Source organism: Trachurus japonicus, chromosome 21 (genome assembly GCF_045865225.1).
Source record: "Trachurus japonicus isolate A0001 chromosome 21, Traja_1.0".
Classification (NCBI taxonomy): Eukaryota; Metazoa; Chordata; class Actinopteri; order Carangiformes; family Carangidae; genus Trachurus; species Trachurus japonicus.
The window spans coordinates 19,501,205-19,512,223 of NC_140927.1; the positions used below are offsets into that span (position 1 = coordinate 19,501,205).

The 11,019-nt window shown below is 41.0% G+C and overlaps 1 protein-coding gene across 2 annotated transcripts; it reads left to right on the forward strand.

Moving 5' to 3' along the window:
- The first annotated feature begins 425 nt into the window (after nt 1-425).
- On the forward strand, nt 426-10,967 carry morc3a (MORC family CW-type zinc finger 3a). Of its 2 annotated transcripts, none has more exons than XM_085765395.1 (19): nt 426-512; nt 2,512-2,584; nt 3,083-3,215; nt 3,327-3,553; nt 3,869-4,025; nt 4,670-4,808; nt 4,894-5,022; nt 5,238-5,357; nt 6,556-6,653; nt 6,764-6,871; nt 6,969-7,097; nt 7,610-7,684; nt 7,796-7,835; nt 7,997-8,107; nt 8,219-8,339; nt 8,434-8,506; nt 8,591-9,698; nt 10,165-10,328; nt 10,431-10,967. In XM_085765395.1, the coding sequence occupies exons 1-19, from the start codon at nt 465-467 to the stop codon at nt 10,597-10,599; spliced, it is 3,222 nt and encodes a 1,073-aa protein (XP_085621521.1). In that variant the 5' UTR covers nt 426-464; the 3' UTR covers nt 10,600-10,967. The 2 variants fall into 2 exon arrangements, with proteins under 2 accessions (XP_085621521.1, XP_085621522.1); XM_085765396.1 differs by having other exon boundaries at nt 8,594-9,698; nt 10,431-10,751.
- Nucleotides 10,968-11,019: the final 52 nt, after the last annotated feature.

Genomic DNA, 11,019 nt, shown 5'->3' on the forward strand with positions numbered 1-11,019 from the left:
TATTGAGCTCTGTCAAGTTCATACCACTGTCTTGTACTCCAAATGTTTGTCAATTTCAAATTCCCATCACAACAGGAGCAACACATCCTGGCAGCTGGGAATAGCCTACTTTGCATATCTTACCTTGTCTGACTTGGGCGGGGCTAAGGGGAGGGAGTTTACTTTTCACTGACAGTGTTTAGTGTAAACATTGAACATGATGACTGCAAATAAAAGTTCAGTTCAGAACTCAACCCGGCGACAACAGGATATGTAGCCTATGATTTAATTATATAGCTTCTGTATTTTTTTAATATATATATATTTTTTCCCACCTTGTACAGTGCAGGGGATTTATTATTGTTATAACAATGATTGACCGTTTCAGTCTTCGGTGTTGACTTGCGCGTTTTGGTTGGACCAACGTCTCTGGTTGGACAGGCCGGCTCACTTCTTCCTCCTCTTGCTTTCCGTACACAGTAAAGATGGCGGCGGCGGCGGCGCAGGCAGACCGCGGCGTCCCCCTCAGCACAGTGAGTAGCAGAAACATAATCGTTTCTGGTTGTTTTGACGCTTTTCTGACTATGACCACATCATGTGTTGACGGGTACAGAGACAGGGAGGCTACTTCTGTCAATGTTTGCACTAGAGGCGAATTCAAGACACGTTGGCAGCTCGTGCAGACTTGGCGGGTGTGTGTGTGTGCTGCCTCCCAGTCAGTTTCTCTTGTTGTTTACAAACACCTGAGAGTGTCTGACTAATAGAGCAACGATAAGTAGAAATACTGTTAGATCGATACGGAGATTGGAGACAACTCTCCCTGCATTAAAACCCCTTATGACCATGTATCGGCCCAGTAAAAAAAAAGGCTAACGTTGACTTCCGCCTCGTTAGCTGTGTCTTTTATTTCAAGTCAAATGTACGAAAACAATATACAAGCACATACATGCTCAGACACTTGTAGTATGTGTATATGTCTGCGCGCTTGAATGTGTATTCATTCATTCCTTTACTGTTCACCATCAGCTGCTAGTAACACAGCAGCTTCCCTTCCTGGGGTCAACAAATAACAAATTATAGCCTATATTAAGTACATCAAACATAAAAATAAAAAATAAAAAAAAACTTAAAATACAACAAACAAAATATCTATTAGATACCACGAATATAATATGTGACAAATAAAACTATAATGTAGGCATACATGAATTTAAAACAATGGCATGTTAAAAAAAAATACCTTAGGTTCCTTAATATTAATCTTTTAACTGAGCTTACTTGGTGTTTAATTTGATTGATTGTAATGGCTCTATATATTACAGATTTGCCCAAAGCACCACTCCTGGTTGATTTGTTAACAATGTTATGGAACTTCTTTAGTTTTATTTTTGCTATGTTTTTGCTTTTATTTGAAATTTGATGATGAAGAAAGTCAGGAAGTGTGGAAAAGAGGAGGAGGAGGAAACTCACAGCTGCTGATCCATCCAGCCGTGTGTTGCTAACATTTAATCTTTGACTGACTGATTGACACTGACTGCGGTGGTCTTAGCCAGTGTAATAAACAAAGGACATACAAATAAAAAAAATAAATGTGTTTAGATGTCTTGGGAAAAACCTGATGCTTGGTCCAAACAAATTCATAACAGTTGGTAACTGCAAGACTTGCACAGGCCTGTACATCAGGTGTGAAGGTGAGTGTGCTGTGCACTGTGCAGGCCTGTCTCTTATGGCTCGGTGAAGAGGAGAGGTTGGCATGCAATTAAATTGTCTGCACGCACACAAACATTCTGGTTAAGATTCAGCTCTCACATTATTTGCTGTAGTTAAATTGTCATTGCTATAAAACATAGGAACTTTTGTTGGTTTGATACTGATGTTATGTTGTGTTTTGTAAGAAGTCTCAGTCCAGTTTTAATTTGCAAAGCAGCCTTGAAGATAATGGAGATATTCAGGCAGCTCTGAAGTTAGAGAGGCAAAGTACTGATGAATGTCTCTGTGTGGGGACCTAATCCCCCATGACTCTGTTGTAGCAGATTTTGTGCACTGTTTGAATAGTATAATCCTCAAAATCTACAATCTATAATCTTAAATACTATATTTTAAGAATAAGTCCATTTATTGTTGCTGTGGGTGAAAAAGAATCACCAAGATGATCTCTAAATCAATGTCGTTTAATGACATTGACTTATTTTTAGATAGTTCCCGTATTAATTTGCCGTTCTCTGTTAGAGAAAACAAACAATTTAATTCAATTTAATAAAGAAATTTCTGGAGCTCCATCTGGAAATCTGTGTCTCAGTGCAGGAATCCCCATGTGTGGCATCTGTTACAAATCTCTCAGGAACTAAACACATCACATAAACATCTGTAGTCTCAGCCTCAATTAAATGAATCTCTCTAAAGACTCCCAAGTCTCTACGGTGGTGTGATGCAATATAACGTGATAAAGCCACTAAAGTTTGAGTTTAAAAACACATTGATTGATTAAATTGGTGGAATGTGATTAATGTAAATAATTTGCTCCACTCGCAGCTCTGTCCCAAGTTTCTTCACACCAACTCCACCAGCCACACCGGACCCTTTAGCGCCATAGCGGAACTCATAGGTGAGTCATCAGCACTAGGTTTCATGTTTAAGTAAATCCACATGTTTCAGTTTCGTTTCTCTTTTGGTACTGTGAGAATGAAAGCTACAATCTGGCTTGTTGCTAGTTGACTTTTTTGATTACGTAATGTGGATTCAGTCCTCATAAGTATTTGATCCCCCGCTCATTTTTGCTGCTATTTCACTTGATCAAATGTAAATTAATTTATAACCTTCATATCATGATATTATTGCTGGATCTTTTGTTAATACTCTGTCTTTTTCTGTTAAAATCAACTTACCATAAAAACTATAGAGACCATCCATCCATTTAATGGCAAAGTTGCATCGCAAATTATTGTGTGACCAAGTCAAAAACATAATTACATCCTCATCAATTAATTGCACGCTCATCCTTCAAATGCACACGGAGAGGCTCAGGTCCTCAGTATTTATTCACCACTGGAAAGATTTTTCATGATTTTGATATGCCCCAAAAATGTCTTTGTTTCTCCTACAGACAATGCCTACGATCCAGATGTCAATGCCGATCAGATCTGGATTGATAAGACTGTGGTCAAAGGAGAAGAGTGTCTCAGCTTTATGGATAACGGAAATGGACTGAACCATGAAGCTATGCACAAGATGCTGAGGTACAGGCCCCATTGCTCTCTGTGTCTGAGAAATAAGTTTGAGACTTCATGCATGTGATTTAATCGTGTTCATATCCTTACTCAACAATGTTTGTATTTCTCCCCTTTAAGCTTCGGATACAGTGATAAGACTACTATAAATGGCAAGGCACCGATAGGTATCTATGGCAATGGCTTCAAGTCTGGATCCATGCGCCTTGGGAAAGATGCCATTGTCTTCTCCAAGTCCAGGAGCATTTCATGTATTGGGATGCTCTCTCAGACCTACCTGAGAGAGATCAATGCAAATCAAATAGTCGTACCAATTATCTGCTTTGGGCACACAAAAGGGAGCAAGTATATCCTTTATCTAATGCATGAATTCACACCATTCATATGTTCTATCATGATATCATCTTGATTTCATGACATCATTGAAATACTGTTTGCTCATTTGTCATTTATTATGATGAAAAGACCCCAGGAAGAATAGCTGCTGCGTGGCAAAAGCTAATGGGGATCTAAATAAACAAAACAAAACAAAAGCTCAGCTGAATTAGACACAGGACGGCTGCACAAAACGTTTATCTCTTTAATGTGTTGTTCTTCTCTCAGTCACATCTGTGTTTGTTCCTGATTTTTCATTTCAAGTTGTCCTTAACTTGATCTTTTACTCTCTGTAAAAGAGGAGCATGAAAGCAGTCTGCAGGACATCCTGCAGCATTCCCCTTTCAGAACACAGGAGGAGCTTCTTGCTGAGCTCAACATCATCAGCTCCTCGTGGTCCACAGGAAAAACTGGCACAAGGATCATCATCTGGAACCTCCGCAGGTCCATCCACACACACACACACACACACACATGCAGATTTTGAGATTTACGTTTTATTTCAGAACTTTTTGGACTATTTGTCATACCACGAGCACTCCCCCACTCATACATGTTGATTCTCCAAAAGTGGTCATACAAAGTGTAACACAACTGATTAACTGCTTCAATTTCGTTGTTGTGTAAATGACAATGACAATAAACTACCTATCTATCTTCATTTTTGTTCTTTTTAACTCAAATTAAACAAAAAATAAATTACATACAATACAATCAACCTGACTTTGCTCTATTAAACTCTTATAACATTCATAACATACAGTATAACTTTCAGCTCCCCAGAACCCCTCTTCTGAGTCCAGACTCCAGAGCAACAGTAACTGGACATGTGAGCCATTTATCAGTGTTTGGCGTGAGCCTGGCAGCATGTGGCAGCATTAAATGACTGGGGAATATTTATTTATCATCTTGGAAATAAATTTAAAATGTTTCCACATACCCTCCTGCAATGTGCTATGTGTACCCCTAGTTGGGAATCACTGTTTTAGAAGATCCCTCACACTGCATTGTCCTTTGTCTTAAAGGGATAGTTCAACATTTTGGCAAATTCGCCAATTGCCATCTTGTTTATTTTATCTCCTCAACAGGACATCTACTGGAACCCTAGAGTTTGATTTTGAGAGAGACCGTTATGATATCCGAATCCCATCTGATATCTACGAGGCAACGGCCGACGCTACTCCACAGACCAAATCTTACGTCCCAGAAACTGCTAACTCACTGCAGGTAAGGAACAAGAAAATTCCTAACTTTTTAAAATATTTTCCTTGTTCTCGTCAAATATTAATAATTGTCTTTTCAATGGGTGTAGGCCTATTGCAGCGTTCTGTACCTGAAGCCACGGATGCAGATCATCATACGTGGTCAAAAAGTGAAAACGCAGCTCATTGCTAAGAGTCTGGCCTCCACCAGGAAGGACTTCTACAGGCCTACTTTCCTCGTATCTTTTCAGATTCAAATTCATTCTTTAATGTCCCCCAAGGAAGGAACTTTGTTCTCACAGTCCGTATTGCATTTGACATAAACATTCAACACACATGTAAACAACAACAACAAAAGAAGCACCCTCACCCTCGTCATAGAGCTGTGACGTTTTTAAACCTTTGGGTTTTCTGAAATCTGTGGAACATGTAGTTGCCTTAAACATTACTTCAGAACAAAGCCATCCCTATCATTTTTGGGTATAACCCCAAAAGCAAAGATCAGTATGGGATCATGATGTACCATAAGAATCGACTCATCAAAGCCTACGAACGTGTGGGCTGCCAGCTCAAGGTGAGTCTCTAAGCTGTCTGTTGGTAACCTATTCTCATTGTTCTGGACTTGAACCCAGAACCATCTTGCCAACGCCCTCACCACTGTGCCACCAGCACATAAATGTTCTCATCTGGTGTTTCTGGGCAACAAATTGAATCGAAGGTAACTGGACTTGTGTTTGTCTAGGAAGAAGTTTCAGAGTTTCTTCCCTTGACCATTGTAGAGTCATGTGAGGCCTCTAGTGAATGACAGTCGTTAGAGTCATGTGAGCTTGAGTTGTTTACTCTCCTGGGTATAGATGAAGGTGCATCTTTATGGATCTTATGGAGTCCACATCTAAAGGGAGCTCTGAGAACTCTGAGTTGGAGTTTTGATAAAACAGTAACACATTCCAGAGAGAATACCAACACTGAGGGTGCTGAGGAAATGAACAAACGCAAAAACATATTGTCCCATACGTATGTGTCTGGGGTATCAGAGAAACTCTGGAGGATATTTAACAAACATCAAATCCCTCTCAAGCAAAACGTGGTACACCCAAAAGACAGTGTACCACACACTCATAAAAGCAACCTCATATATGCTGTCCCATGAAGCGAGGAATGTAAGGACTTATACATTGGTGAAACTTTTAAACAAACGTATGGCCCAACACAGAAGGGCTAACTCCTCAGGTCCAGTTTCAGCTGTCTATTAACACCTAAAGGAAAGGGACAGGGAGGACAGATGGTTTGAAAGAGGAGTATAAAGCCATCTATGTGAAAGTGGAAAAACCATCCCTTCACAGGGATGATGGGATGATGTCTGCAACATCACCTAGCTCCCATTTATAATACTGCCCTTTCATCTATACCCAGGAGAGTTAACAACTCAACCTCACATGACTCTAACAACTGTCGTTCACCAGGGTCCCACATGACTCTAACAACGGTCAAGTGAAGAAACTCTTCCGCACAACACAAGTACTTTTGTGAACACTCCCACAGAGGTTAAATACCTGGGTCTTACTCCACTGTTTGACAGACTAGTGAGCACTAGTCAGACCAAGCTGCAAACTGATGAAGCCACTTGGATAAGAGGCGAAACGTCTTCCTAGACAAATGCAAGTCCAGTTGTCTTTGATTCAGTTTGTTGCCCAGAGATAACGATGACCTGGATGAATGGGAATATTCATAGACGTGGTGTTTGTCTCTGAATAAATCTTTTCCCTCTACAGGCCAACAACCAAGGTGTCGGGGTCATTGGGATCATAGAGTGTGACTTCCTGGATCCTACCCACAACAAACAGGACTTTAATATGACAGATCAGTTCAGGTAATGGCATCAATTCTGCATTCAGTTTTGATCATAAAACCTAATAAAATCCATGATTTCTGTCAGTATTTGCACATTTAGAGGTGCTCTATGACTATTTTCTGATGCAGGAAAACTATGAACAGTGTGGAGCTCAAGCTGGAAGATTACTGTAAGGAAATCCGCTATAGGTGGGACAGAGACAATCCAAACAGCACCGCAGCAGTGGAAGATACCATGTCAGTGACAGTCTGTATTCAACATTCATATTTAGTCTAACAACGTTGACTACAGCGCCCCACATGCTCTGATCCTTGTCTTTTTCTGTGTCCGCAGGAAACGAGCAGATCAGAACTGGGTGCAGTGTGATAGCTGTTTAAAGTGGCGTAAACTCCCAGATGGGATCGACATCAGCAAGCTGCCAGATAAGTGGTTCTGTCATGAGAACCCTGATCCTCAGTTCAGGTAAGAAGAACTTCACCAAGAAACCCGAGGCAGCAGTCTCAATCTGATAAATGAACAAATGGAACTGAAATATTCAAATCACAATATATTTCTAGATTGTTGTTGTTCTTGATCCACACATACATTAAATTACTTTTTCTCACCCAAACACCCTAAGATAAATATAGCATCTGAAACCCATATTGAGGAAAACATTTTATATTTAGAGCAACTATCACACCGGTAAACAAATAGTAGACTAGACTTGTTTAGATGCTTTGCGATGCAAAATTTTTAACCCCTAGCTCAGTATTTTTATTTTTTTTACACCTTATGCTACATACAACTCCTGGATAGGTTTCAGAAGGCAAAAAAAACGCATCATATGAAGCTTAGCATAAATACTGGGTTATAAGAATTCTCACCCAAGAAACATCATCGATATTGAGGCATTTGGTCAGAAACACTCATCTTTAGACATCATGATGAACACTGGTGGATGTTTTCAATCCCTCTTTGATTTGCTCTTCCAGGACCTGCCAAGTGGAGCAGGAGCCCGAGGACTCTGATGATGATCAACATCCATACCGCAAAACTTATAAACAACAGTGAGTCATGAGCAACTTGTATATGACTCAGTAAGATTTGTGTTTTGTTAGACCTCACATGTTGACTAGCTCCTGTTGTGTGTTCTTACCTTTATGGTTTATGTTGTACAGAGAGAAGGAGAAAAAAAAGCAACAGAAGAAAAAAGAAAAAGTAAGGACACATTTGTTCTGGATCACTTGCTACTCCACTAGCTACCTGCAACACCTGATTTCTATTTGGACTAAATAGCTCTTTTACTGCTAGTATTCAATTCCAATTCCAGAGGAAGTGTTGACTTCAATAACAGTGCTTTTGGGAATTGGTTTTTCTAGGATGACGAGGAACAGAAGCGTCAGGAAGAGCAGCGTCTGGCCAGTATTGCCAAGCAAAATGAGCGTCTTAAACGGAGGCAACAAGATCTGGAACGGAAGCTGCGTGAACAGGTGAGCTTTGCATTTGACATGAGTTTAATTTTGAAGAATGTGTTTCAAACAAAAAAAAAATGGTCCCAGAAAATGTCTTCATCTTTGTTTTCTTGTTGTTCTTGTTGATAGACTCTCCATTCCCCTTCCACTCCCACAACCCCAAGAAGTAGGCTCAGGACTGCGTCCCTACAAGGGGGTGCTGCCGGGGCTGAGTCCTCTCCACTGATGTCCTCCTCCATTTCACAAGCTGGTGCGAAAAAATACATTTTTGAATATGAGTGAAAGTGAGAAATAATATGCTTTACATATAATACATACATATGTCTGTTTTTCTTCCTCTCCAGCTTGCAGCCCCTCAAGTAACAGTGGTCTACCAGTTATTTCTAGCGTGTACTCTCTGACATCTGGCCCTGTCAAGTAAGATTGTGTGTCGATTGTGACCTTAATAAAATCAATTTCGCTTTATTGAAGAAGTAAATTAATATTTTGTTGTATGCACAGCAGGCTAAAAAGGATCCAGCCAGATTCGCCACAAAGAACACCCAAAAGGCCTCGGGTAAGCAGCGTCTGTAGGAACATCGCAGACACACCCTCATCAGTGAATGTGAGCCAGCTTCGCCTCCTTGATGACACCGACAGTGATACCGATGATGATATTGTTATCCTGGAGAATGCCAGTACACCCAAGCCAAAAAATCCAGACTTTGATGTGAGGAAAGTGAAGATAGAGCAGGAGCCAAGTGATGCCAATGGCTCCCTGTTGTTGGAGTGTAGCGAGGATGCTGCTGTGGACGACGCCCCAGCAGGAACAAGCTCTACAGGGTCAGCAGCTGCAAGAACCAGTCCCTCCCCTGCACCTGCTGCAGAGCTAACCAGCACCACCACCCAGACAGAAGCACCCACAGTGAAGATTGAGGTGGAAAGCCAGAATGAAAAAGAGGAGGTGAGGACAGCAGAGATGAGCACATCTGATATGAATGGCAACGAACAAAGTGCACATGAGGCCGGCGACGTCTGCGGTGCCGAGCAAAGAGTAATAAAGCAAGAGAGTCAGGGTGAGGGAGATGCTCCAAGTGACAATGCTGAAAAGCACATCTTACAGAGAGGAGAGACGGCACATGTCAAAAGTGACGAAGTAGCAGGACCTTCCAATGCAGATGCCTTCACTGGACAACTATCTCCACCTCACTATCCCACTATGACCGAGGTACAGGAGCAACAAGACCAGCTCCTGGAGCTCATGCAGCTGACGGCTCAGGAGAGAGACTGCTTCAAAGAGCGGGTCGACGAACTCACCATCCAGCTGCAGGACGTGCAAAACAGACTGCAGGAGCTGCGTCAGAGGAATGATAGGGAGTGCTCTCACCAGGCCAGCCAGACGGAGGAGGCGTACTTGGGGAATGACTACAAAAGTCTGTTTGAGAAAGCCAAACAGAAAGTTGATGAATTGATTAAGGACAAAGAGGCTTTACTGGCAGCTGCTGAGGCTAGTAAGCACAGCAACGGACAAAGTCAGGAGGGGAGCATGGATGAGGTTTTTCTGCAGGTTGACAGTCTGATGCGGGAAATGGATCAAAGAGAGAAGGAGAACGACGACCTGCGCTCACAGGTGAGTGTGCCAGTAACTGTCAATGTACACAGAGGCATGTGACTATTGTATCTTGGTATGTAAAATTTTGAGCTTATCTTTTTAATATTGACTGTTATATTACCTTAATTCAGTTACTTTTTTTTACATTTAAGAACATTATGTAAGAAAAAAATCTAAACTCAAATGTTTAGCTATTTAGCTGTCCAACACATCATTCATCTTTGGCTAATGCAGCTGTTCGTTTACATGAGGTAACATCAATGTAGAATTAGGAGACTGGAAGACCATGTGATGTACTTGAGAGCTCAGAAGAGCTAGTAAGAGGACTTTTGTGTCAAAGTCTGCCTGAAACACTGACTACAATTACGAATATTTGTTACCCAAAAAAACACTGTCTGGTGCACTTTGAGTTTTTATGTTTTTTATATTATGTGTAATTCATCTTCATTTATTCTTTTCTTTCCACTCTGTGCTACGCCTTTAGTTGGAAAGTCGAACAGAGGAAAAGGCAAACCTAGCTGTCCAGTGTGAGGAGCTCAGGTTGAGCCTTCAGCAGCAGCAGCAGCAGAAGGAAGAAGCTCAGGGAGGAGTTAAAGATTCTTCTGCTCAACCATCAGTCTCTGACACAAACTCAGACACATTCAGGAGGTTAGATAGCTGAAAAATCTCTTCACATGCTGCAAGAACAGCCGCATTGTAGTTACAACATATCTGAGTCATGTTCTGTTTTTTTCTCTTTCTTCTTCTCAGCTTGATTGAGCTTCGGCAGAACATTGGACGACTTCTCGTCACCCGTGTGCCTGCTCTGGAACTGGACCAAGTGAATTATGAGTGCAATGTAATTGATGAGATCCTAGAGCAGTTTCTCTCTGGCGCAGATTTTGCTGGAGCACAGGGTGAAACAGAAGCACTATATTGATTAATAAATCATCAACGCCTGGACAGAAGCACCTGTAAATAGTTAATACAAATTCCTGAGTTTGGGAAATTAAGTCATATTTATTAGGAGGTACGTTCCTGTATCTTCCCAGTTTTATATTGACATAAAAATAATACAACATACTTTGAGCTGTAGCCTTTTTTATTTAAGCAAAATCCTGCAATCATTGCAAACATTGAAAGATGATGTTTTAGGCCACACAGTCTGAGCTCCAAGGTTTTTGGGTAGGATTGTGAAAAACAGTGAGATGTGACGATGTGATGTGATGTGATGTGTTGGTCATCTGTCTATTGCAGCAAAATGAAGTCACTCAATAAAATTCAAACATAATAGTTGTTTTGAAAGGGCCAAGGCTCGGCATCTGATTCTATTGCACTATGACAACTGAATGTTTTCTCT